Consider the following 26,423-nt stretch of genomic DNA (forward strand, 5'->3'; position numbering starts at 1 on the left):
GAAACCGGCCCGACTTTCTGCAGGGCTACTGGATTCAGTTTCATTGCTTGTGCAAGTAATTGTCCGGCCCCTTTAGATGTGTATAAAATGTACTATTTCTATCACCAAAGCAAGAAAACAGTACAATGCGTTGGGTCATTTACATGTTTTATTAAATCAGGGTGTTTTTTTTTAGACTGTCTCCTGGATAGGGGGCTCGTAGCCATCTGCCCTCTCTACCTTGGCTCCAGTGTCGTCACCGGATGCCTTTGCGGCACTGCCGGCACCACCCTCACCATGGAGCTCCATCAGTTTGCCCACTGCAATAGAACACAAGAAGCTTTTAACCAAAGGCGATAGTAACAAAGTCAAGAAGTCAAAAACTGCAGTGATATTTCGTCCTTCACCCCTCAACCTTGAGTGGTCACACTCAAGTCAAGTTAAGAGCACAGTCTGCAAACCTGTCACTGAAACTTAAAACAGTATTTTGTCATGACAGGGAACATCAGCTGATCTCAATGTGCAGTAATCATGTTATCATATGGGACCGAAACAGTGTGTCATCATGTGTTCCCACAAGTGGAAAGGAAAAAACAGAGGGGTATGCCAAATGTTACTGCTGTTAAATCACTTACACTCAAACTTGGGCTTCTTAAGCATCTTGACCTTGCGGACATAGACATCGTGTAGAGGGTAGATGGACTGGCAGGCCTTCTCAATGTCCTTGCCAACACTGTCAGGGATCCTGGAAGACGACACAATTCACAACACACATTAATGCAAAAGATAACGACAGCTCAGAATCCAATGGGTAGCTATTATTTTGTAGCAATTAGATCAATGACAGAAGCTTTCCTTGAAAGTGAAATAAAAATAGAAATCATTCAGACTTCATTCAGGGGCAAGACAAACTTTATATGACTTACAGCTTGTTGACGACTTCCTTCAGGTCGTTGGTCTGAACCTCACGGGTCATGATCTCCATCATCTTCTTGCGGATCTGGCGAACTTGCTGGTGCTGGGCGTAGGAGGTCTTTCTGATCTGATTGGTGCGTTTCTTTGTGAAACCCACGCAGAACAGACGCAGAAGGTAGCCGTCGGTGGTCTTCACATCCACATGTGCTTCAATCATGGTCTGAGTGGAAAGAAAACATCCATACCAATTAGACCTTAAGCTCAATTCCATCTGTTTCAGCCTGCCACCTTTCCATTTACGATATTCACTGTATTCCTTAACTGTGTGGTAATCTAACTTTTGCTGCACTCACCTTCCCTCAACCTGCAGCGTACCACCTTTCCTTCTTCACCCAAAATATATTTTCAGAATCTTTGTACAGGTTGTACTACACTGCAGTTTCCTTCTCTTTGTATTTGGATATGTAAACTTATTTAATGCCTTGTATATAAAACAAGTTTTTGTAAACACAATTTGTTAAGTTATTAAAAGGATGAATAATGTACAACCATCCCTCCATATTTCAGGAACATAAAAAGTTTTCCAACCACATTCATATAAGGATTCTGCTATCTGTAAGCTGTTCTTGCAGTAATCAGTAGTACACTGGATGCTTTTACCGAAGTTATTTAAGATGAAATAAATTCTCCACCAAAACACCAACCTAACTTTACTATTCTTCCATGTTAATGGAGCTCAATAAATAGCCTAGCTGTGTGCCAGTATTAGAAAAAAGTTGCACCCCAAACTCAAACCAAAACAAGTGTTTAGGCTGCACTGTGCCCGCTGAGGCAAGTGAAAGTCAAGATATAGGTAACATGTCACTGTCAACAATCCTTAGGGGTTTAAGACTCAAAAAACTCAGAGTATATTGCCTGTTGTACCTATTAAACAGTGGTTACATGTATTGAGAAGGAATTATTGCCCTTGAAAAAGACTTTACACTTGAAAGTTAACTCATGTTTAAAAAAAAATAAATAAAATTCACAGCTAAGTTCCCCTTAAATTCCAAGACGATTCACATTAGAGTCATAAGTAGTTGAAACATTGTGGCTTCACACATTTACGCTAATATTCTGTCACTTTCGCTTCAAAACAGTGAAATTGGTTAAATTAATATAAATGCTCAATGGCATGCAACCTAATTTAACCATCCATGCTCTTTTCTAGCAATGTCTTTCAGTACAAGCTCTCTACTCTTGTATACTACTGGAGTAGTTGATTATTAAGCACCTAAAGTAGACACTTTAACTGCCATTCCTAGTCAAACCACTGACCCTCCAGTCATAACCCCACTTTAGCTGTACACTACCACTGTTACTACAATTCAGCCAATATTTTATATATATATATATATATATTTTTTTTAAACTTTGAAAATTAACTAATGTGGGTCAAACAAGTATCCATTTGGCATTGTTACCAAAACTCATTGAGCAAATTGGCTACAGTGAAATACTCATATATATCCAATGCTAGTCGGAATAACTTGGATCTTTACCTGCCACTTCTTGACCATGGAGCACATCTTGTCGCGGGTCAGGTCCATGCCGTGAAAGTTGGTGAGGCAATTCTTGCCCTGAACATCTTCAGTGATGAGCTTGAACTTACGGAAGGCCACCTCGTCGTTCTGCAGGTCAGCGAGGCTCACCTCGAACACACGTCCCTTAAGACCGTCAGAGGCGATTCCTGGATGTTTGTAACACAAACGGTTTAGTTAATTAAAAAAAGAAAAGCACCTGTAGGACAAAGTAATGGCAATCTAGAATCTGTGGAAACGTAGTAAGGGGGGGGGGGGTCAGTTGATCTCATAAGTAATCAGCAACCATCATTTAGGACCGAAGCAGCTTGTCATCATGCATTCCCATCTAATCACCAAGAGTATCCAAACACAGGAGCATCTTTAGAATGACAGTTTAGTCATTAACGTGAATTTGCAGCATAATCTTAAGTCTCACTCATCAATTTTACAACAAATTGTCTCAATCACCCTGTCCATCCTATGGAGCATTTTGTTTATTCAATTACAGCCTGATGTACAGAAGACAGCTGAATGTTATCACAAATATACCTACATAATAAGCCTTTCGACTACGCAGACTTACTGGTTCCCTGAGTCCTGGTGACCAAGGTCTTGCCAAGATTGCGGATGTTGAACATGGCTGGTGCCTTGACATCATACCAGTCCTTCTTGGAGAAGGGGTCCACACTGAAAAAGAGTGAGAAACAAATTCATGACACAGAAATAACAGTCCACTAGTCAGCACCGTCCATGCTATGGACGGGTAATGCAGGCGGCCTGTGAGCTGGAGTTATAGGCAGACTGGCTGCGGGAAAACCGGTTAAGTATGCACGGCATGGGAAACTGCTCGGGTTAGCAGAGAGCATGGAAGGTTTGGCTTTATTCTAGCCCACACTGGTGTCCAGCGATTTCCTAAATGACTTCACCATACGACCAAGACAAGTGGTTCGTTCGTAGCATAATTTATACCTTAACTCAACCTTAAGTTTGACTACCATGTTGATGGTTAAGCTCGGCTAAATTCATGCTAACATCTAGTAGCCTTTAGCGAATAAGGTTACTGGCCCCAACAGTGGGGTCAAACTCGTACAGTTATTCATGCTTCCTTTTTGCGCACTCAGAGTCCTCTAGATGAAATATACCGTTCTGATTAAATCAGCCTATTTATGACAAAACGCTTCAATGCAGAGTAAGAGGGATACAACATGCTGACTCCGTCCAGCGCCCAAGAGAACGGCGACGACGGGACTAGCACCGGCCCTGTAACATCTATCTAAAATCGGCTTCATCCTTCTCATTTCTTATACAAAAGTTAGACTAGCGAAAAGGGCAAAGCCTGTTTCGTGTAACAATGTGTGAATTTGCTACTTACATCTTCTTTTTGGCACCTTTTTTGCCGCCTTTGGTCAGCCTCTTATTCTTGCCGACTGCCATGTTGGCTACAGGGAGTGAAAGAGGAGGAAATACGAAATCCCGCGAGAATTAAAGAGAGAGACCGAAATCGTGAGATGCGTCTTATCTCGCGAGTCCTTGTAGCTTCTTTTGGCGCCCCCCGCTGGTAAAAAACGAATATCCTGATAATAACATGCCTCACGAATGAACTGTTTATATAACAAATGCACTTTGTGGTGTCTTTGGAGGCAAATAAATGCCATAAGGATTAATAATTTTACAAACAATTTAATACCTAATTGCGAAATTTAATCTCTACCAAATACTTTTAATTTACATTCCACAGAATTTTGAAACATCTTTCTGAATTTATGACTAAAAGCAGGTTGCACAGATTGGGCTGGGGAAATTCAGACACCAACATTCAAATGTACCATTGACAAGCAACCAAGCCTGAATGTTCTTCTACAATTAAATCAGACCGTCAGAATCATCTTTAGTGGCCGAGTATGTTTGTGCATATAAGGAATTTGACTCTGGTTTCTAGTGGCTCTCAGTGTACTTACACGAGTACACAGGAGCAGCGACACTGTCCAGGAAGATACACATGGACATACAGCAAAAACGAGGCCAACAAAACTGAACAAAGTTAAATAAACATAAAAATATGACTAGTATGGACAAGCAAGCAGGTGAGAAAAATAGATACATACATAGAGTAAGAACAAATGGACAGCAATATACAATGTCTATATACAAGCCAAACAGCTTCTGTTTTTGTATATATATGTCATGGATTGACGGATGATATATGCATGTAATTGCTCAAGGTGAGTTTTAAATGAATATAAATGTGATTTGTATAGTCCTTTTCTAAATTTTGATAATAATAATTTGATAATATTTAATAATATTTAGCTAAACATATAATACAAAGACAAAAATTGCCAATCTTGTAAAATGTATCAATTTATTGCTTTATTAAACATAGATCACAAAAGAAAATATTGCATTAGCTTAAGGCAGTGAACATGATAATTAGCACAATATATGGTACAGTGCAAAAGTTTTAGGTACTTTTGATGTTTAAAATCAGGGAGGCATCTGACTGGTCTCCAATTCATTCTGCAGCATGACAACAAGCCCAAACATACAGCCAGAGTCATGAAGATTTGTCTTCAGCGAGAAGAAGAACAATGAGTCCTGTAACAGATGGTCTGGCCCCAACAGAGCCCTGATCTCGACATTATGGAGTCAGTCTGGGGCTACATGAAAAGACAGAAGCTGGTTTAAAGGCGAAAGGTGGTCACACCAAATAATGTTTAGATTTAAGTTTTTCTTCAAGTTTACTGTTCTTCGTATCAAGTTACTGATAAATAAAAAATATTCTTGGCAATATTTTTTAGGTCATCTTCACTTTGCAGCAATTTTTCACAAGTGCCTCATTTTTTGCACAGTGCTGTATAATATAAAGCAAAATCCAATATACCGAGTGCCCAACTGACCATATATAATGTTACGTCCAGAGTGACAGAATTAATTGATGTTTTGAAAACATCTCCAGTTACACAGGTGAATGATCCCAATTCCATATATTGAGGAAAGTAGACTAGCACTTATATTGAATCAATACTGGACATTAGCCATTGACTTGTGTTTATAAATCAATTAATATAGAAAAAGAAAAAAAATCACTTCTGTCTTTCAGTTTCTGAAATTCTATAAAAAGGAACATTTTTAAAACAGAACCTGCTGGGAATTTCAAAGAGGGAAATTTCAAAGTAAAATATTTAAAAGCTATAAATTCAACATTATTTATTGATTGGTGATTAAATTTCACAATTAATGTTCACATTCAGTTCCATATAAAACTGTTACAGCCTTTAATTGCTTATGTATCATACACACCGCCTATATATTTTGTTTAATTTGTGCTTTACAATTGGCCTTAAATCAAAGTAACCAGTAACGGTGCCACAGTTACTTGGATCACAAAAGAAAACCTATCATCCCGGGCCGACCCATCAGGACGAACCAGTCTTTAGGTGTGTTAACATATCACGCAGGAGTGTAGCCTGCTGTCCACCCACGCTGGTATTGTAACAAAGGGAAGAATTTTGTCTGTTGGTAAAATACACTCAACTGGCAGTTTATTAGATACACCTAGCTAAAATGAATGCAGCCTAATGCAAAGGCCCTGCATTTAATCCTACCGTCATGAAGGTCGTAATGCTTAGATTATGTTGAAACTGTTGAGAGGAGTTGATTCATCTTTATGATCATAATAATATTGGATGATGTAGTTTGAAGTGCAGGTGAAAAGCATTGCATTATACAGAGAGGTGTATTTGAAGTACCCTCACTGGTGTAAATGGGGTGGACAAAATAATCTATAAACCTGTTATGTGACTGCATTAGTTTTAGCTAGGCGTACCTAATAAACTGGCAACTGGGTGTACAAGCAAAGATAAAAAACAAAAAAACATGACACATAATCACATACATACAGTGTTTGCAAGGGGTAAATATGCAGTTACTGCAGGTAGACAGCTGGGATGGGATGTTTCATGTGCAGTATTATACCTCCGGCTGTAAGAATGAATGTTGATAGGACAGTTGGTGAAGTAAACATATTCATATCTTTCTATCTAATCAAGTAAAAAAAGTCTGATAAATCCAGTGTCTCTGTGCAGGTAAGAATATTCTGAAAAATGTAAATTTGAGAGGTGAAAACTCTGCAGCCATTGGACAGATACAAAGATGCTGCAGCAAAGACGACCTAATAGATACGAGACCTAACAACTGATATAACATCCAAAAGGTATAGGGCTGCATGCAGCATTGCAACTGTGTCTTCTTGTTGTTTTTATGCCTTTTTTACGATTGCAGTCTCTCTTTTTATTTCATCTAAATGTCTACTCTATTGTTTGAACAAACATCAAGATTAAATTGCTGGCTTCTAATGACTGGTTTCATCTTTTTTGGAATTTACTTTTGTCACCATTAATGTACTTTTCTCTGCCCTCAGTGTCTTCTAAATGAATCTTGCAGGCGTTAGTCAAACAACCTGAAAGTAAATCTCTTTGCGAGTGCTCATTGATTAACTGTTGTTTTTGACACTAAGTTATTTGCAGAAATCATAATCTTTGGCTTAGATAGCAAGGCTGTTGAACACGATGACAGGAAGAGAGAAAAATATGAGAACAGTAAAACTCTGATAGGCAATTAAAGTCTCATTATCTCTACAGAGCCCAGTTAGAAAAATGATAAGGCAATGTTTATGTTCAATTCAAAGGTCAGGAAGGCTTTTCAAAGCCTTTTTTCTAAAGAAGTCTACATTTGGGCTGCAGTGACTAAGTCTGCCGATTTCAGGTCATTATATCAAAGACAAGACCTGCGCCTGATGGGTGGTGCTGCTGGCTTCCGTGACTCCCAGGGTCCCTAATGGCGCAGCTACACTTTACTGGGAGGTCAGTGGTAACAGTGACGCCAGCTGCCTCTGTGGCAACAACACTCATAGCTGCTAAACCATCCTGCACAGCAGATATGAAGTCACCGGTATGAGCAGAGAAAGGAAAAGACAAATACTTTAAGACACGGGCAATTAGTTGATACATATAGAGTAGGTATTATCACTTTCCAGATCGTGTTTGATTGTGATTTTCCTTCATGCAATAATAAACATGGATGAAACTGGTGCCTCTCCTCCATTCAGCTATGTAAACATCCCACATGTCATGGGTTATTGGTGGTGATTTGAAAAGGCAAGCAGTGCAGAGCTGTCACTTTGCTTTAATGTTTGGTTTCCATTGCCTCGGCACGCAGACATCTGTCAGTGTGCTGTTGTGCTGCAGAAAAACAAAGCCCTACATACATTTCAAACCCCCCACTCCGTGTTTTCTCACAGCATCGAGCTATGTTTGATGCTCGTTCAACACATTAGATTACCTTGAGCAAAATATACAAGTTCCCCTGTGGGTTTTCATAGCACGGTACAGTAATGTATTAGTTTAGAGGCGTGATTTTTATCTGATTTATCTGATTTTTGCTAAATTATATTTTTCATACATTCATATATTATCTTAAAAAAATGAGGCCACTACATGGGTTAAGGGTTTATTGTTCTGCCATACAGTATGTAGCCCTGTATCATAGGAAATGTGGTGAAAGTTTTGCTGAATTTCTTCAAACAGATACCTCCAGGTTTTGTTATATAGTAGTAGGTAAAATTACCACCCAGTTCAGTTTCTTAACTACTGCAATAAGAGCCGACGTTTGTTATTGCAGTGATGTTACAGGAGATTAAAGCAATACAGTACTATAAGGTCACTATAAAAAGGTCATCAATGACCTTGTCATAACTTACCAGTTACTGAGCTCTAAAGACACAATATAGAAATTAAAATAAAAAAAAATATTATCAAATGCTTAACATTTAAATCAAATTTGCTTCTGGGGAAATTCTGACCAGTTTTTTGTTACAAGATTTTTTTTTATCTGCATTCAATTTACAGTAGTTGCAGTGAGTTGTACTCTTGGTTTAATTTTAGCTTTATTTATGGCTGTAAATTATGATATACAGTAAGTGTATCAGCCTAAAAGAGGAAATTTTAACTGAAATCTGGTGGGTTCTGGTTCTTTTATACAGTAGGGGAAGTAGTATTCAGATCCTTTTCATGAGTGGAAGTAGTAAGACAATGTAACAGTACTCCATTGTAATTTGAATCCTACATTCAAAACTTTACTTACAATGCATAAGCGTTATCAGCAAACTTTACTTAAAAGGACCAAATGTAAAAGTTTTCATATGCCTCTTGCAGAGTGTTTTATCATTATATAATCGGATTATTATTTCTGTTACATTTATGTGTGAACAGTATTTTTAATGTTGCAGTTGCTGAAGGTGGAGGTTACATTTTCTCATCAATTACACAACTCACGCCAATTTCTGCATTACAGTCTTTGCATTATGTGACACAAACTTCACACACTTTGTTTTTGCTGATATACTATAAGTAAAATAATATATTTTATGCTACTAAACAATGCTAGCCACAGAAAGAAGACACTTTACCCCTTTAGTGCTTTTTGTATTTAATTTGTTATTGCAACTTATTTTTGTCTAAATACATTTTTCGGTCACTGTTTATGTTTAGTGTATGTAGTATTTTTTGAATGGTAGATGCTCATAGTGTATATAATATTGTACCATATTTTTTAATTACTTAACCAATCTATAGTCTACTATGCATCAGTTCTTGTACTTCAGCTGCTGTGACACTTCGATTTTCCTGCAGTGGATCAATAAGGTTTATTATACTGTACAGTTGTGCAGTTTATTACCAATTCAATATTTAACAATCCATCATATTATATGAACCGATAATATTTTATATGTAAAATCTCAGCCTGTAAAGTAGGCGGTGAGATAAATCTGGTAGGGTATTTTGTAAATAGTATAATAAGTCGCGGTCAAGGTTTGGATTGCCAACTGGGCAAAGTGGGCAACTTCCCAGGGGTCCCAGATCTCCAGGGGCCAAAACAGACCTAAGTTCACTTTGTCAGTTGCTTTTCGTAATTTGATTACTTACAGTAAAGTATGATATCAACAGGGTCCGGCATTATGACATAACCTTGCCGCTGCATCCTGTAGAGGGTCCCTATGTCAAAGTCTAATTGTAATTTGTAGTTGTTATGCTTCTCTCTTTGGGTGTTTTGTGACTCTTTGTGGTCTATATTCAGTTGGGTTATGTCCATTTTTGTTTATTTTGTGTCTCTTTGGGGTTGATTTGTGTCTCTGGCCAGCCGCTGTGCATCTATTTTTACTTGTTTTGCGTGTCATTGTTATGGTTTTGCATCTCTTTGTGGTCATGTTGCACCTCTGTTCCAGGGGCCCCCCTGACCCCTTGGGGCCCCGTCGGCCTGTCCCCGGTAGGTCTGTGCAGTAATCCATCCATGGGCCAGGTATAAGATATATGGTTGGTCTCTATATGCTCTCTATAGTGTGTTATGTCCACTGTATCACTGCACTTGAGGGGAACCTAGAGGAAGCAGGGCCCCAACGGCACTTTTTTGCCCCCGGGGCCCAGCAACGGATCAATCGCAGTAACTGAACACAGCTGTACGCCGGTGTTTATTTGAACCAAATCCCAGTGTGTCTGCCAGAAACCCACCTGAGCGGCACACCTGCCGCCGCCGAGCTGAATAAACACAGCGCCGCACTGCGCATGCTCCACTCACTCAAGGGCTACACTGTCATGGCGGTGGCGAGCTGAGGCTGCCGGGGTAAATCAGGAAGCGAAAGCAGCGCAGCTGGGTCAGCGTTGACGTTGAATCAAGTCTGTGGAGTTTGCCGGGGAGGACGGCGCGGACCTCCGTCCTCTGTCGACTTCTCCAGGAGCCGCCGACGAACTTGCCGCCCCTCCGGTTCGTGAGTTTTTGCTTCCGACAAGCGCGCTACCTGTCAACTGTGTGGACTCCGACAATAGCAACTTCCACTGCTGAGCGGAGATACCGAAGTCTTTGTACCCTCGTTTGCCGTCTGACCGAGCAAGACGAGAGGGCTGGTTAACGACGAGCTCCGCTTCACCTGCTTCCCTCCTTCTTACCTGCAGCGCACTTCCCCGCGGCTTTTCAACGGCATTAATCCATCCGTCTGGTATCAAGTTACGGGGCAGGGAGAGGAGCAGTTCGCTCTGGAGTGAAGCGGTGACATTTCCAGGCTGTCGGCGACTGACGAATTCAGTTTTTTTTTTTTTTTTTTTTAGTGCCCACTTTCGAGGCTCATTCGCTGAACTGTTTTGGATGGGGAGGCAAGCGTGTTGTTTGTTTGCCCGTAGACCGTCAACAACGACTCAGCCGAGGGGGGCATAGATCCCTCCTCCTCCTCCTCCTCCTCCGACATCGGCTGCACTGTCACCGCTGCAGGTGAACAGGTGCCTTACCTGTGAACGCCACCTGTCCCGTCCTTCCTTCCTTAGCAATGGCTAGCGAGGAGACGGCGGGCGCCGCGCAGCCGGGTGATGGAAAGGACGGGAGGTCGGGCGCCATGGCGCTCAACCCCGGAGTGCCCATCAGGGGGATACGGATGAAATTCGCCGTGCTCACCGGCCTGGTGGAAGTTGGGGAAGTTTCCAACCGAGACATTGTGGAGACTGTGTTCAACCTGGTAAGCTGATTATGAGGGCTCAGGATAGGGCCTTAGATAGCACTGTCACGGCGTAGCGCTGAGTGGCACATGTAAGCGTTTGGACAAGTCTGCCATCGTTCCCATTTGCATAAAAAGACCTTGACGATATCGGAGGAGAGTCAGATGGGATACTTTTAGCACCAGTTGTATTTTATATTGACTCAACGGTGAGCAGCCCACATTGGAAACTGTGGAGTGAGTCACAGGTTCAAAGGTGGTTGCCCTTATTGCCCTTAAATCAAACACTATGTTGTTTGTTTGTTGTATCCCAAATAGCATTGTCCCCCTGGGACTTGGGTTCCTCAGAGGACTCTCAGTGCAAAAACCCCTCTGTTGCCCTTATTTAGGCTGAAATATTATATTACACAGTCACTCATTTGGCAGTTGTCTTCTTTCTTGTTGTCGTTGGCTTTTTGGCTCTCTACAGACTGTATACAACGTGTTGTTAAAACACACGGTTCCTCAGTTTTTAATTGAATCAGACATGGCGACCAATGTGAGAATCATCATGGCAGAGAAGCTGTTGCAGCTAATCAGCTGGTGCTTTTTGTGACATATCCAGGTCAGTCATAGTGTGTGTGTGTGTGTGTGTGTGTGTGTGTGTGTGTGAGTGCCTTATCTGTCTACTACCTGATGGCCACCCTAAAGCCCTTACCCAGCTCTGTCTGTCTGCAGCACTGATAGCCTGTTGGCTGCCAGAGTTCTGAAATGACTTTGCTGCGCCTGCATGTGAATGAATGAAACTAGCTGTAACAAGGAAGTTTAGCGTGAAGGAGAGCGCATGCTCGGCTAGAGCTTGGCTGGTTAGGTGAGAGGAAAACGGAGGGAGGGGAGGTTAAGGTGAAACCTGTAAAACTGCTTTGTCACTGTGGCAACACAATGGAGTCGTTTTTATAGAAAGGGAGGCCCATCCACCATGTCTGTAGTCATGAAGTCAACTCCAACACCAACCCCCGCAGTGGGGGCAAGTGAATTCCCGTAGATGCTTCTCCTCATGTCATGAAGTTGTAGCACCATTGAACAGAAGGTTATTCCATCATTCTAACAGCAGGACTACCACTAGGTCTATGGTAGGTTGGTAGTGTAGGTTCTCACTGTAGCTACTACATCATCTTTTTTTCATGTCCTGAAATGTTAACTCTGATATATTTTTTTTAATATAACAAACAACCTTAAAAGTAAAAAAGTAAAATCTATTTCTGTTATTCGTTAATCATTTGGTTTATGAAATATCAGGAAATGTTGAAGAAAATGCGCACAAGGTGACATAAAATGATATCACTTCAAATTGTCTATATTATTCCAACAGTTCAGACCCAAAGATATTTAGTTTATTAGCATACAAGGCAAAGAAAAGTGGCAAATCCTCATATTTTGAGAAGCAGAAACCAGCAATTTTTTTTTTTGCTTGAGAAATGACTTGATTTAAATAAGGAACGATCAGTCGATTATTAAAATAGTAATAATAACTGATTAATTGACTTCATTTAAGATCTAGCACTGAGCGGCTTCACAGTTACTTGGTTCCTCAGAAATGTTAAATTTATTGCATACTACTGAGCAAGAGGATGCTCATTAGAAATTAAGACCAGGAATTTCAGCTATAAGGGCAGAGTTTGTGTTGAAGGTATATCTGTTTTTTTTCCTTGAATAAAAAAAATTACACTTTGTATTTTAATATGAGGTAAATATCGGCTGGAATAATTGTGTTTTGTCTTGTTTTGTCTTTTGTTTTGACAAAAGCAGTTTTGTCTGTCTGTTATTATTAATGAGAGAGAGAGAGAAACATGCAACTGCCAGTATGAAATATAAAATATCATAAGAAATATCATAGGGAAGCATTGTTTTCAGCTGCAAAATCCAACAAGAGAAAGCTACCAAATAGTACAGGTTTTATTGGGTTTTCTTTAGCTTGGAAAAATTCATTAATATTTCACAAAAACGAGCCGGAGAGACAGCCGGGCACATGTTTTGACAGAAATATCAGAGTGCAGCTGTGCATGTGTCCCTGGAACCCCCATGTTTAGCATGGTCAGCGTCATTTTAGGGCTTTGAGAGATGGCAGCATGCATTTCATTATGCTTACCCTCCTCTACACAGATTCTCTCATGCCCTTCACATCCTCTGCTCACCCTCCACTTGGGTGATAATCATCATATAGGCCAGAGTCTTCTCTTGAGTAGTGTCTCATTCGTAGGCTCACTGCACGAGTCCTGCACTGTATTTGGTTAAATGCATCACAGTTATCTAAATACACAATTATCTAAAAAATTTATATAATGTGACCCAAAACAGTTGTTGTGATGACATGTGACGAATGGGCTGGGGTTATAAGCACCAGGATTCATTTGTTTTGAATAAAGCAGCTCATTATGGTGGCTTTGTTTTTTCCCTGGAGTGAGGAAGCAACTGAAGAGGGAAGAAGAGTGTATCTCATATCCGTAGTCATAGGAGTGGTACCTAATATTATACTGTGGGGTTTTTTACGCTTTTTTTCCCCCTCTTGTTTCGGTACATCTGGTCCACACTAGCTGGATAAAAAGGTTAATGCGGTGTATCAGATAAAAGTGAAAGTAAAGTTGAGTAAACCAGAGTGAGGATTTGAAACCCTCTTAGGCCTCCTCTTTATAACAACTGACTGACTGATATTTAAAATGGTATCCACAATGTTTTAAATGAAAAATGTTAATATGTCTGTGTGGTGGAGTATCCAAAACACACAATCACACATTAATTGTAGTTAGAGACTTTCTCATATTCTACTGCTGAGAAATGTTGGTCGCCTTGTCCTACCTGTGTTGGTTGACAATCAGTCTGTTTAACACAGACCCACGGGAGTGGAGGCAATGGGTTTCACACCATATAGATTTTACGTTATTAATTTTTTTTCTTGCATCGAAACCAAGCATAAGCCCAATAATACTGTTTTAGTAGTTTTTTTCCAATGGCTGACTCATGTAAACAGCAGGGTTGTTCCCTCAGTAATTTTGCCGTCTTTGCTGTAGACGATTACGGTATGCGAAAAGTTAGATTTCCGCTTAACCTGATTATCTTTACATTGGCTTTTAGTTTATTATTTAAGTTCCATACACACCTGTGATCGTCCAACCCCACAGTGGATTTCACTCTTGTCGCCTGATTAAAGCATAGCTCCATCCTCCTTCAACCTGAGCAGAGGTCCTATCAGCCTGAGGAACTGAAAACACCTGTGTAGTTTTGATCTAAGGTTTTAATGGTCACAGTATTTGTCACGGTTGTAGTTCTTTTCAGTAAAAATTTTTAATGAAAACAGTATTCTTCAAAACATAAACATAGAGCTGCACAGATTTGGTACTTTGGCACCGTAAAAATACCCCAAACCATACTGGTTCAAATAAGAAACTGGGCCGCAGCTCCCAGCCCAGAAGAACACACAAACGGATTGTACAGTATGCTTCTTGCACCGCATAAGGGGACTGGTGAACAAATGTAGCAAGACAGAGAAACCATTGGAGACCTATGTGTGGCTACTTGTCAAATGTTAAGTCCAATGGTCACTGGTGTTTTAGCCCTAGTGTGGTGTGCCAGCCCTTGACAACAATATCTGGATCTTTTGGGCTTGGTAAATGTTTTACTTTCTTCACCAGTAACTTGTTCACTTGCCCACAGTGTTACAGGAAGCAGCATTGTTTTGAATTTCTTGGTGTTGCTAACCTTGTACAATATGGTGAAAGCTGCAAGGAGCTGCAAACTGGGGTGTTAATTCTCGGTTGGATTGTTTGCAACAAACACTACTGACTGATGTGTCCCTCTACTCTGATGTCAGTCAACAGAAGTTAGGAGACAGGCAATAGCGAGTGAGTGAGTACATGTTTGCGCAAAGATAATATGCAGATTTAATACATGATAACACATTATAACATGTACTTTATATAGGATAAAATGGATGAGGCAGAAACAAAGACTTCCACTTTGCAATATTAGTGTTCCCTATTCAAAGTTTATTATCCTATTTTAGGATACCTCAGAGGACATTATCACTGTTAAAACATGACCGCTTACTAAAGAAACAAATGGCAGGGCACAGTTCAGGGCGTTAGGGCACTTATGATAATTCGATAACTATGGAAACGAAAATATGAAAGACTGACTGTCTGCTAAATTTAAAAAGGTCACTTCTAGGACAGTGAAGATATTCTTAACAGACTCTACACCATCATTTGCCCACCTAAGAGCTGCTTCCTGTCTCAACCTGTGCTACATATCGTAATAAAACAAAGTCTTCTACGTGAACTATGTGTGTGCAGTCTATTCTGATACTGACATTTCTACTAAAAGCCAAAATTATAATTTTTTAGCCCTTTATGTACTAAAATCCGTAATGCACCTAAGTGTCTAGCAACAATATCACTTTTTTTTTATATCACTCTTTGTCAGTACATAGCAATCCTCCCTCCACAGAGTGGAGCACAGAATCTTCTAGGGCTCTGTAAGCCATCGACCCATGGAAAGGTCTGTGAAGTTTGTGGTGTGGAGTGTAACTTTGGCTTTAAGTGCAGGTGATGTCCTGGGCCTAGCAACTAGCTTTGCATTGGAAATGCGCACAGCTATCCGCGCACATGTTTGTATTCATGGTAGTACCAGCTGCGGCAGCGGGGCTGGTACTGTTTTCACCTTCTGAGTCTGTGTGTGTGTGTGTGTGTGTGTGTGTGTGTGTGTGTGTGTGTGTGTGTGTGTGTGCGTGTGTGCGCGTCAACATGGCAAAATCTGGTGCTGGAGACGCCTGTAGTGGGAACTACCACGGAGGCAGTTTTGAGTATTTTGGCAGGTGTTTATATGTCTCTCTGTCTGTCTTTCTGTGGACAAGTTTGTCACTGCCATAGCGTCACAACCGTGCAAGATACACTCACGAAACTTTACAGGTGTGTAGTTTGGATCGAGATGGAGGCCGAGGTCGAAGGTCGATTGTGGTCCAACCCGTGAGTGCTGACTACTCATGTAATAATGTAGTTATGACTTCTGGGTAACTAATGGTTTGGAAAGTCAACATGTTGACGGGCGTCGCGGCTGGTGTGATGCCTACGCAAACTGGTCTCTAGTTGTTTATTTCTCCTGAAAGATTTGAAACATTACATTAAGGTAATATTGGTTTATTTTTTAATGTATACTGCAAAGAGGGCCGAAGACAGAGAGTCTGTAACTAAGGGCAACCACAAGTTTAACTCAATGATGTGTGTATTTTTGTCAGGATTGATTTCATATTGATATCTCCACTTTGAGGACTAAAAATTCCTCAATCAGTGTCCCAATGCCTCACACTTCAAAGCGCTTCTGTTTTCTTAAGACTCTTTGGTAAGCAACGGCCTGATTGATGATCATTATTTTAAATGTAAGTAATTCATAGAAATTCAATTTCATGCTGTAATTATTTTGTTAGAACAGGCTTCATATTTTCACATTTTGAATGAAAACTTTCCCGGCCAGTTGAAATACAATTTATTAAATCTATAGTAGGCTCTAGCTATAGCTCGAAAGTCCTCTTATGTTTCTCGTCTTTAAATATTTCATGTTATGTGCCTGTATTTAGTTTCCTTTGTATGGGGCAACTGCAGCAAAAGTAGAAACCTTGCTTAGTTCTAAGTTTTCGGGTTTCCGTATACATGTATTTGTGTTATAGAGAAATATTAGTTTTATTCTGTTTGTTCATTATTATTTTAAGGTGTCATTCTTTGTGTGTCTGAACATGCACAGTATCTGTTTGAGGGTGTGTAGTTGCCCACTTTTTCATCTGTTGTGCTGATGTCGACACAGAGGATCCTCCTTTGAGACAGGCTGTCATAAGTGAAATTAATTGTTTTAAACTGCATCTTCACTGTGTTGTTTTTTAAATAGAGTATCTTTATTACTCACTGCTGCAGGGTAGCTGTGCTCCAGAATTTGTGATGTCTAAAATCGTGTAATTGATTTTCGTAGCTTTACTGTTTGTATTAGCAGATGTAATCTATTTTTGCGTTTACTAACTAGGAACTAAGGATGGCCACAGATACATTGTGAGATTACTTGTAAACACAAAGTTATCAGTTTAGGGTTTCTTGCATACTCTTACAAAAGCAACGCAGCAAATAGTTTGAGTTTTGAGAGATTTAAATGTAGTATTTTAAAATGTGGCCCATCAAACCAGAAAATCACTAACACAACATTTTAATTAAAACCCTGAAGATCAAGATGGCAGCTTTTTGTAATTCTTTACCCTGCCTCTGTGCATATGATGTAGACAGGAATGCAGCAAACACACAAACTCTCCCCTCAGTTGCACACAGTCTGACACAAGTGCCAGGGCAGTGAGGGCGATCCTTGTCCTCTCTCCAGGCATGCTTTGCCCTCTCTGACAGTAACAAAGAGCCTTCTAATCTGACACATGAATGAAACCCTATCTTCTTCTTCTCTGTTTTCTGTCGCATCAGCCCAATTCCACGGTCACACCTTTTTCCTCTCTTTCCACTGTAGCTAAATGCTGTTTGAAGCACTCGAGGGCGTTGTCTAAATAAGCGTGACCTGACTCTGTTTTATAGTCCTCGGTACGTGATTTGTTTTATTTCCCACATCACTATCAGCGATTGTTGTGTCTGTTAGTGACCTTTTTATTTTCCTAAACAAAAGAGGACTAGCCAGCATGTTGTTTAGCTGTAACTGGTTTTAATTAGCCACGACTGGGATTTCCGTTTTCCGCTTACCTGCATAATGTATCATTATTTAGCCCCCGAGCAGATCAGATAATGCACCCACCATGCTTTATCACCTACTGTGTGCTGACAAACAGGCAGATTGCTTTGGATTCAAGGATGTTTGAAAGAGATGTCAGCTAAAAGAATATTATGTGTTATGTGACACAAATTTAGAGATAATTGTAGGAAAAAACTTGAGATACAGTGTTTTGCGGCTTTGTAGCAAACGGAAATGTCTCTGCGGTGGTATTTTTCCTAATTGAACAAAAATCTCGATGTGACTTGTGAGAAGCCCATATCACAGAATGCTTGTTTTCACATCTTTCTTTGGCAATTTAGGGCTTTTTGTCTTTTCCTCCAAATTGTACTAAGACCTATGGACAGCTCAGTTCCTGTAGGGTTAAGGTTATTTTGTGCTGGCTGTCACAGAATTGTGACACCCAGCACAGAAAAATCAATTACCTTCATTGTTTATACACGTTTCAGCCCAGTGAGCATGATTCTAATTATAAATTTGCTTGAATTTTGTGCACATATTTGTAGACTAATTGGTTTGTGTGTACCGTTAGTAAACGTGAATAGAATAAATTTTCCACCAGATATGATGCTTTTGAAAGTCCTCCGTGTAGTGGTAGTGTAACAAACTCACTGTAGACAAAATCCCAACTGTTGTTTACTTTAAAGTTGGTTCATTGTTGTTTGGATTAAATCCCAATTATTCTCAGAGGACAAACCTTTTGAGAAAAACTACAACTTGTGTTATTTTAGTGTTTTTATATCTGTGGCTTGATATCCTTTTTGATTAGCTTTCAAACAAAGCAATAAAGCCATATTTATTTGGTGAGTGGTGCCCCTTGCAACAGGAGCAGAAAATGCTGTCCACTCAACTTAGTTTGATTTTAAACATGGTTAAATATCTGAGTGTTGAGTGAAAGACTAACCAGTCACAAGCTATTTCTCTGCCTCTGCGATTGCTGTAGTGCAGCTTTAATAATAAAAATAATAAACTTTATTTATAGTGCACTTTTCAAAATCCAAGTTACAAAGTGCTTGACAAGGCAGCAAATTAAAACGGACAAATCATAAAATCATCACATTTAAAAACCGGAATCAGGGTCATAATGTAGTGTACTTCTTGGCCTACATCTCTCCTTTCATTGTTTCTTCTATAAGCAGTGCCAGCTCACAGAATGCTACTGGTTGCGTTGGAGCAAGCTGGGAACAGGAACTGTTGGTGGAGACTCTCAAAGACCAACAGCATGATAATTAAAGTCAGTCCCCAGGTCAGCCACAGGCGCAATGAGAAACTGCACTTTCCGGTCTTCTTTGTATGTAGACTAATACTGTACCATTCAGAGAATAGCTAGGGTCTGTTCACCCTACTGAAAAAAACCCCCCAAATTTTTTCATTTTAAATCTAGACAATTATCTCAGGGAACGATAATCTACACCTGGGCAAATAAAACCAAATCTGTTTGCACAGTTTAATATTGCCAGAGGTAGGTTTTTTTTTAAATTATTTGTATGAACCAACCCTGTAGTAGTTTGTTGTACATTCAAAGGTTACGGGCATACTAGAGAGAGAATGATTTTTATGATTTGAGGTGGATTCTCAACTTCTTTTATCTTCCATGGTATACGGTTGAAATAAACTTTTTAGGGTCCCTACAAGGGCACACCCCAAAAATAGGCTTTAGAACTGCTCTGAGCAGATCTCACATGTTGGCAGCACAAAAGGACAGTAGGAGCTACATTTCGCATGCTTGCTGGCTGTCAATGGAGGGGTGAAGAAATATATTTTGGAGCTGTTTTTAATGATGTTTACTGAGTAAACCTTTTTTCTTGATGGGGTGCTTTTTTGTTATTGTTAATGGTTTTGCATTTCTCTTTTACTTTCTGAGTTTTCACCTGCTATGTACAGAGACAATGTCCTACAAAAATAGGAAACCTGGAGTGTTGGAGAGACTGAGAGTTCTCTGCAGCAACCCCATTTTGACTTTTATTTAGACGTAATCTTGCCTAGTGCAGCTTTACCTTTATGTACTTACACACATTATACACACACACACACGCTCACAAATTGCACCCTCAGTGGGCTTTTGCATGATCCCTTCCCTCACGTACCCATCCATTTTCTAGCTCCTTATTCAAGTCAGGGTAGCAGTGGCAACAGGAAAATCAGAGCCTTGCAGATTTAATTTTCCATCACAGCTTTCCATAGATTCTATATTAGGCCTGTGAGGAATTGTTGTTCCTTCAGCTTATCCAATGTCTTCCCCAGAGTCTTTTCCCAGTCAGTCATACCTAGCCTAACTCCAAAGTGAGCACAGTTTTCATCTGATCCGACTACTCTTTGTCCAGATATAATTTACTGCATAACTATAATGCTCCCAAAAAAAAATCTTTTTGCGGGACTCTGAACTGGTGCTTCCCATTTGCATTCATCATTCTTATATTGATAGCTTTGTATTATATAAACGCTTACCTGACTAGCATGGTTTTGCTGATTTATACATTTTCAAACTTTTCAACTGAAACTCATACATTTGAATTTAATTTCTTAATGTGTTAAGATGTAGACTGTAGATCATTTTTCCATTTCCAACAGTTCGAGCACATCACATGTTCCATCATACCTTTTTGATATTTTGGTTGTTTGTTGCTTAGTGGTTACTAACTCCAGTAAATGACCAAACCTAAGGTATTTTGCTCTTGTAGTCACTACCAATCACAGCACTACAGCTGGCTTGTGTAAATTCACCTTTGACCTTGGCCATGAAAGTCATTGCCATTGCTGAAAATAAAAAAAAAAATGAATAAATGATGTGCATTCAGTGGATACAAGAATCACCTCGGATAATGAACTGAAAATACAGACATACTGGTTACAAACACACACACATTATGCAAACATTGTTGACATGTTGGAACATTACAGCAGAGCTTTTGGCTCAACAGGAAGCAGTATTAAACTCCTGGCCCACCATCTTCTCTTCACAGAGGTGTAATGATATGCTAATACTGCTTGCCTACCAGCCAGGTTTCAGTGGTAGAGACTGGAAAAAAATGTGTGAATATTAAAGCATAATAAGAAATGCTGCTCCTTTTGTGAGAGAAATATTATGTTGAAAGCTTAAGATGTTGCCCCGCCTTAGTCCCGGTGGTTGACATTTCTCATGGGAAAACAAAGTGCTTAAATCCCAACACATTTTTCCTCTTTTTTTGTGTTTTGTAGCAATATGTACTGCTTTTTTTTCTTGTTTTGAGGCAGAGTAATTAGTAGTGTTTATATGTTTAAGACTGTAAATATTACATGAAGATGCATCTTGTTTGTAGCTGTCTTCTGAAAATGAAACGGATTTTATGATTTTTGAGTGATACTTCACAGGATCTTGCCAAATAGCCAATCAATTATTTTTGCATGATACAGTATGGCACAAAATTATGCTATTCATTTCAAAGGAAACCAAATATATCATTGTAATTGCTGTATTTTTTGGCTTGACCAGCCACGGTCCAGCACTACAGCTCCGAATGCCCATGACATAGTGAGTGATAGAGTTGAGTTTGTGATGAAGTTACACCTTTTGTCGACCGGACACGGTTACGCTTACAGACACCTCATCATTTTGAGCTGATACAACTGGCTTACTTGCAGTCAGAATTATGTTGGCAACTCCCTGTGGCATGGGAAGGACACTGGGAATAAAGAGGTCTAAGGTGATTCTTGTTTTTGCTAATATTTTCCTATGATTCCCTACTTGCTACGTTCTTTTGTTCATTATATGCAGCAGATTTCACGGAGGCACAGAGCAGATGTATTAATGGTCCACTATGCTCTACACACTGTGCCATGCTCTCAATTTTATGATTCCATGGATAGGTGGTGGTAGTGGTGATGATATCCCACCATGTTTCACCTCAAACAAGTAAACCTTTGTGTAACAGGACTGTGGCAGAATACTGACACAATGCTGACCATTTAGGAATTTTTTTTCCCTCCCTTGCTCGTAAGCAAATGCTCCAGTTGCAGCCTAGCCTGTAGCGTATTCCTCCGTATTAGTCATGGGAGACTGCATGATTTCCCTCTTCTTAAGGGATCGTCTGCTTTCCTCCAACCTTTAATTGTTTGGTAATTTAGTCTGTGAAAAATTTCCTGTGCATATTACTTAGCTATGTCTGTGTGATAAAACTGGCATATTAAAATTGGGTTCTGTTGAGGTGAGACTTACATTGGCAGAGAAACTGCACCCCTTTGATTGCATGCATGCATGCATGCTGGCTTTAAGTTCAAACCTACAAGGCGTTAATCTAAGACCGGATGGCATAAGGTGTCTGTTCAAAATAATATTTAGAAGTGTGACGGTGCAAGCTTGTATGAGTCTAATTTTGCGCATGGCAAAGACAAAACTGAGCCTATTGAATGATGGCAGAGATAGGGGGGCCAAGGGCCAATTCTGGCCCTCCAGCCAAAGTATTTGCCCCCCATGTAATTTGACATTTTGCTTTAGTGTGTTACAGCTAAACTTGTTGGCACATTTCAGAAATGTAATGTAAGTAGAACAACATAAATATATATAGCCTGGCAAACTATCATGCTGCCTTGCTGTGTACTGTGTGTGAGGCTATTTAATAGGCCGCGTTAACTTAGCGCCTTTGTTGCTAGATTTACTGACTTTTCATACCACTTTAACAAGTTTTTCTTTTCTGGACAAACCTTAGTTACTTTCCATAGAAGAGAGTCACCAGTGTTGCCCTGCAAGCGTGAAGCCGGGCTTTCCCTCCACAGGCACACTTCTCTATGCGTCTCATTCAACTGATCGCACGGGAGCTGCATAGACTTGAATGAGCTTCTAACTTTCTCTCTGAGTGATCATTTTACAGGTAAATATAGCTAAAATCACACTGCAGCAGTTGTCTTTAATTTATATGTTTGGTGAGGTCAGACTTCATCGCAGTTATAAAATTCAGGATTTTAGCGGTGCAGAGCAGCAGCTTGGAAATAGCTCGGAAGTGACTGCTGGTTAACATGTAGTCTCTCTGGGCCGTGTTTCAGTCACTATTTCATACTTGTTCTGTTGTGTGACAACAAACAGAAAAACGTTTAACGAGAACAGCTTTATTGGGAATTCGGCTGTATTAAAATCCTTATTATGTGAGCACAGAGAGTAAAAGAGAAGCAAACCGATAAAGGGAGGTCCAGCGATATACTGGGTTTTGACCTAGTTTTGAGCAGGTCCTGATGTATTTTATTAGTTGACGTGCTGGCTTTGACTGTAGCTTAACTTAACTGAAGACCCAATTACTTGATCTGATCCCTGTCACTCCTACAGTATGTCTTTAAGTCTTGATATATTAGTGGGCCATACTTCAGGTCTACACTAGGCTGCTACACAGATCAGTAGTTGCATTGAAGCCATGGCAAGAAGAATTAAAACATTAATCAAACATCTTCTTAAAAATCTGTTTTATTACCAAACAAATTAAAATAACGCTCAAACAAATAGAGGCCTGTATCATCATTGCACTTGTAAATTTGTGTCAGCCCTCCAGTGAGCAGAGCTGAGAGATCTGACCCTTGGCTGAATCTGACTGCTGACCCCTAGATGGTTCCTCTACTCTTGACCTGCTTTCACACCTTCTTTATCAGCAACTAATTTGTTGCCAAAGTCTGGCATGCAACTTCTACAGAATACAGGCTAAACGTAAGAGATGCAGCCCATAAATAAAAGCTGCACAATCAACTGTGACATGGTGTTTACTGCTGAAAAATTTCAGGTTCTGTCTCTGCAGCTTGGACAGGATTTTAACCAGATATGTTTTTTTGGCCAGATCAACACCCTTCTTCTCAAACTGTCTCAGCCGTGGTCAGTCAGTGCTGCCTGGCTCTCAAAACTGTTCTTTGTTACATAAACTGCAAGTTGACTATTTGTTTTTGTTTGTTTTTCAATTTTTTAAGAATCATCCCCCTTTTTTCCACAAATAAAACTTTCTTATAAATGTGTGCCTTGCAGCATAACTACTACCTGCTCTACTGCAAGTTCAGTGGCTTCCAAACTACAGCAGGAAACTTGCCATTCCCTGGGTGCCATGATATTGCTCTAAAGTCAGCCACTAAAACTAACTGATTTCTAAATTACAAAGTAGCCCTTTACCCTTTGCTCTTTATCTAAGCTTTGCTGACCACACTATTGTATTTTAAATTCAGTGACAAAATTATTGAGCTAAACTGTGGTTTGAGCAAAACATTGACACGTTAATGGTGTGAGGATGAAATGCTGCTACCGTGTCATACATTCTGTTTCATCTGTCCTGAACACTGAAGAGCAGGCCATTCATTAAGTTCTGAAAAAGTGCCTATCTGAAGTTAATTCAGATGCCATGTTTTGTTTGGCTTGGTTACATCAAGTGAACTGGGCTCCTTCAAACAGAAATGAAAAGGTGTTTGCCAAGTACTTGTCTAAGATAGCAACTGTATCTGGGCATAGTTTTAAAGTTTAATACTTTTTAATAATTAGAGAGGTAAATCTGGAATCATGTAACATTTGTCCAGGGACTATGTTTAAATAATAGACTATTTTCAGTTGGTATTGGTGTCCCTGTTAAATGAACCAAAAAATTAAAAAATCTCATGGTCAAGAAAGTATTTTTTATTTTATTTGGCAACACTGCATTTATCTATGACAGATTAGGGCTTGAAGGGCTTGAAGTGTTTAGCATTCTTTTTAATATTTACCATATTATTATTCACAGGATTCCTTGTGGTATTTGACAGTATGTCCTTTGTTAAAATTGTAACACTCCCGACAGTTGCCTCTCAGCAAACTATATACAGTATGTTGCAACTCTCCCTGCACCTAAAACCTGAAAACAATAAGCAGTAAGTCAGACCAATGAGTAAGATGAGTAGTCACACAGTTAACCCTTATTTTACTCATACATCAGGACTGGAATGAAATGTGTAATATTACATCTTTGTGTCAAAAACATCCGGTAAATGAATGGCATGTTATATATTACAGGCTAGTTCAAATAAAGTAAACTTGCTGAGTGATGGCTTTCCATTTCAGATTATTTTAATAAAGTCTTCACACAATTCTTCTTTAAGCATATTTTATATACAAATAATAAGTTTGGGTTGCTGCAATAGGCCCCCTTTGAAAAATGATCTCATGCTTTGATCGCATTCTCTTGAAGTACCAGGCACTACTTCAGGAGGAGGAGGATGAGAAAAATGCTGCAGAGTGTAAATTAATGAACTTGTTGGGTTTATAAGGGTGAGTTTAAGGCAATACAATCCACACCCTGATATGTGATCACCTGCCAGAGCCAAAGAGGCATTTTTACATTTCCTTGAAAAGCAGGAGCTCACTTTTCTTCCTTTTCATTAATGGAAGAGGAAGAAAAGTTAATATCTGTTTTTTCCATATTTAAAAATAAATAGCTGTTTTCAGTTATTATCAAGAGTTATTAAACAAATGTATTTTCTCACCGTTGACAAGACTCATTCATCAGTGTTGTATCATGCACTAACAAGTTCTGGTATTTCAAGGAACATGAGTTACAGCCAGTAAATTACACAGCTGATGATAATCAGGTTTCTTCAGATCTCTTGACTATTACCTGATATTTTCAAATTCCATGAGGTAACTATTTTCATGATTCTGTGTATTTCACTGTACTTATGGACAGGACTAATGTACAGTGTGTATCACTTTTCAAATTGAAGTCATGCTTGTTAAATTGACATTGATTCATTGACAAATTGTTAGCTTAGCACTTAGCAGTAGGGCAGATGCAGAAGCACTGTTAAAACCTTTTGGAAAGTATATGTCTGATGTGAGTAATTTAGTAATAGCTCCTTGCATTGTAGGCAAGAGGCAGAAATGTAGCTTACCTGCAGTGTGATCTTTGAGTAACATGTAACCACAGCAACCACATATCTCAGGATGTTTGATCTGACAGTATTACAATTACAAATATTCTCCAAACACACAATAAACTAAAGAATGTTTAAAAAAAAAAAAAAAGAGATTTCCTAATGTACTTAGTCAGTTCTTTATCGAGTTACTTAATTTAATTGATAAGATTCTGAAAAAATAATGACAAATGTCCATCAAAAGTAAGTAGAGCTGAAACTGATTGGATTGGATTGTTTTTTTTTGTCAGGCCAATGGTCAAAAAGTTATTCAGTTCACATTAAAATGTAACTAAAAAGCAGAAACTCCTAATTCCAGAGGCTGAGACCAGCAAAAATCTGGGGGGGGGGAATTATTAACTATTTAATTGCCATTGTACAGTATATGAAAGAACAGATAAACCAACTTTGCATCCTAATACACAGGATGTGATGTTACTCTTTCTGGCATAATCCACGTCAAACATACATCCAGGAGTCCTTTTGAGATGTCAAAAGAATGATGCAGTAACCCATAAACAGTGAATGTCGAGACATCAGACCATGCCATCAAACATCTACAGCACCATCTGATGGGCAGCACCTGGTCACGAACCACTGAAAGTAAATGTTAAAAGGTCATGTGTGTTCATGCTGGGACATCACTAGGGTTATCAGTTTGGCATCTTGCATCGCAGATGTTACATTGAATTATGCCCGAGTCATCGAGGTTCAACAGTCAGTTTTGGCATCCCAGAGGCAACTGTCTCCATATCTAAAACATC

The 26,423-nt window shown here is 39.5% G+C and overlaps 2 protein-coding genes and 2 non-coding genes across 4 annotated transcripts in view; 1 reads left to right on the forward strand and 3 right to left on the reverse strand.

Annotated features, from left to right (window-relative positions):
* Positions 1 to 130: 130 nt before the first annotated feature.
* On the reverse strand, positions 131 to 3,963 carry rps3a (ribosomal protein S3A). Its single transcript, XM_040144824.1, has 6 exons — positions 3,829 to 3,963; positions 3,040 to 3,143; positions 2,436 to 2,623; positions 906 to 1,114; positions 615 to 724; positions 131 to 299 (listed from the first exon to the last, which is right to left on the reverse strand). Exons 1-6 carry the CDS (start codon positions 3,888 to 3,890, stop codon positions 172 to 174), a joined length of 801 nt encoding a protein of 266 aa, XP_040000758.1. The 5' UTR covers positions 3,891 to 3,963; the 3' UTR covers positions 131 to 171.
* LOC120800992 lies at positions 481 to 551 on the reverse strand. Its single transcript, XR_005709038.1, has one exon. It is a non-coding gene; the product is annotated as a small nucleolar RNA SNORD73 (small nucleolar RNA).
* Positions 2,719 to 2,797, reverse strand: LOC120800993. The gene has a single exon (XR_005709039.1). It is a non-coding gene; the product is annotated as a small nucleolar RNA SNORD73 (small nucleolar RNA).
* Positions 3,964 to 10,099: 6,136 nt separating the features above from the next.
* Positions 10,100 to 26,423, forward strand: part of lrba (LPS responsive beige-like anchor protein) — a 191,710-nt gene continuing 175,386 nt past the window's right edge. Inside the window, exon 1 of the mRNA XM_040146675.1 lies at positions 10,100 to 11,016. Within this exon, the coding sequence (XP_040002609.1) occupies positions 10,831 to 11,016 (186 nt within the window). The 5' untranslated portion in view covers positions 10,100 to 10,830. The remainder of the gene's footprint in view (positions 11,017 to 26,423) is intronic.

This window comes from Xiphias gladius, chromosome 15, assembly GCF_016859285.1.
Source record: "Xiphias gladius isolate SHS-SW01 ecotype Sanya breed wild chromosome 15, ASM1685928v1, whole genome shotgun sequence".
Taxonomy (NCBI): Eukaryota; Metazoa; Chordata; class Actinopteri; order Istiophoriformes; family Xiphiidae; genus Xiphias; species Xiphias gladius.